This window comes from Mus pahari, chromosome 6, assembly GCF_900095145.1.
Source record: "Mus pahari chromosome 6, PAHARI_EIJ_v1.1, whole genome shotgun sequence".
In the NCBI taxonomy this organism is placed as follows: Eukaryota; Metazoa; Chordata; class Mammalia; order Rodentia; family Muridae; genus Mus; species Mus pahari.
In genome coordinates, this window is record NC_034595.1 from 68,215,792 (window position 1) to 68,217,495 (window position 1,704).

The window sequence follows — 1,704 nt, forward strand, 5'->3', positions numbered from 1 at the left end:
AAAAAAAAAAAAAGTAAAGTGGAAAGTGATAGAGGATGATACCAACTCCTGGCCTCTGCATGTATAACACATGTGCACCCACATATACCATACATGCAGTCATAGGCACAGTGCACACAAACACAGATTAGTCTATTTTCTCATGGATTGTTGCCAATGAAGAATTAAGGTACTACATGCGTGTGTGTGTGTGTGTGTGTGTGTGTGTGTGTGTGTGTGTGTACAGACATACCATGTAGCTAGGAGTTTGTGGAAGACTGTTTTCTGACTTGACCAAGAGGAGGAATTCTCATATTATTCCCATTCTGAGTCTTAACTGATAAGAAAATCTAGGGTTTTTTTTTTGCTTTTTCTTGAGTGCAAATAATTTCTAACCCAAGGGGATTCAGTAGGGTTTCTCATATTTGGCCACTCTTTCTTTCTAGGTCAATCACTTCTATCCGAAGCGAACTGATTCCATACCTAGTAAGAAAACAGTTTTCCTCAGCTTCCTCACAGCAAAGGCAGGAAGACAAAGAAGAGGATCTAAAGAAAAAGGAGCTGAAGTCTTTAGGTGGGTGTTTGAGTTGATACAGTAAGACGGGAAGAGATCAGAGTACCTTTAGAAGAATGACACCTCAAGATGCTCCTGTAAGACTGACAGTGCTTCTCTAGTTTACAGGGGAAGCAGGCCAGCTGGCCTTACTCCCTGAACTCTGGACGCCCTTCCTGGGCAGAGTCAGCCCCTGTACTATCAGGGACAGGCTGATCGAGCATATGACCCATTATTTAGTCTACAACCTATGTGACTAGTTCCCCAGTAGACCGTTAGGTCTTCAAATTCTCCTTCTCACATCTCCGTTTCCTGGTTCTTGAGGTGTAAGCAGACCTACCATCTTCTGCCCATGAATGGAAGATGGTGAAGTATACAATTACAACCAGAGGCCAACCAGACTGTCTCCATTGCAGGATCTGGAGATGAAATCTGTCTTATTTGCTCTCAAATCCCTTTGTTCCTGTCCCAGTCCTAGGCTGTTACATAGTCTTATCAACAATGTGCATGTGGAGATGCTGTGGCATGATGGCCGCAGTCGCAGCCTCAGCAGCAAACCCCTGGCTCTGACAGCTGCCTCTGCTTAACATCAGCTCTGTGACCTGAGCAGATTACTCAGTCTTCAGTCATCTTACCATAACACTAAAGGCCTTTAAGATTTGTTGTGAGCCGGGCGGTGGCGGTACACGCCTTAATCCCAGCACCTGGGAGGCAGAGACTAGCTGGACACTAAAGCCTGCATACATGCTTTGTCCTCTCATGATTTACAGGGGCCATCATTTTCTTTTTCTTAGTAATGCTTGACTATTGCTTTTAGGATTTTGCTTTGTTTGGGTGTTGTGATTTGTTGTTGCTTTTGTTGTTATTGTTGTTTGATACAAAGTCTCACTATGTAAACTTGGCTAGCCCAAATTCTTAGAGACCCACCTGCCTCTGGCTCCCGAGTGCTGGGATTAATGGGCGCCACCATGCCCAGCCAAACTTGATTTTAGAACCTTTTCTCAAGCATTAGTATAATACTTAAAATATTTTTTAAGATGCTTACACTTCAAGCATATAAGAAAGTACATTGCCGGGCGTGGTGGCACATGCCTTTAATCCCAGCACTCGGGAGGCAGAGGCAGGTGGATTTCTGAGTTCGAGGCCAGCCTGGTCTACAAAAGTGAGTTCCA

General features: G+C 44.3%; 1 protein-coding gene across 1 annotated transcript in view; it reads left to right on the forward strand.

Annotated features, from left to right (window-relative positions):
• Eif2b3 (eukaryotic translation initiation factor 2B subunit gamma) overlaps positions 1-1,704 on the forward strand; it is a 72,102-nt gene that overhangs the window by 50,127 nt on the left and 20,271 nt on the right. The window contains exon 7 of the mRNA XM_021201200.2: positions 426-553. Coding sequence (XP_021056859.1) covers positions 426-553 — 128 coding nt within the window. The remainder of the gene's footprint in view (positions 1-425; positions 554-1,704) is intronic.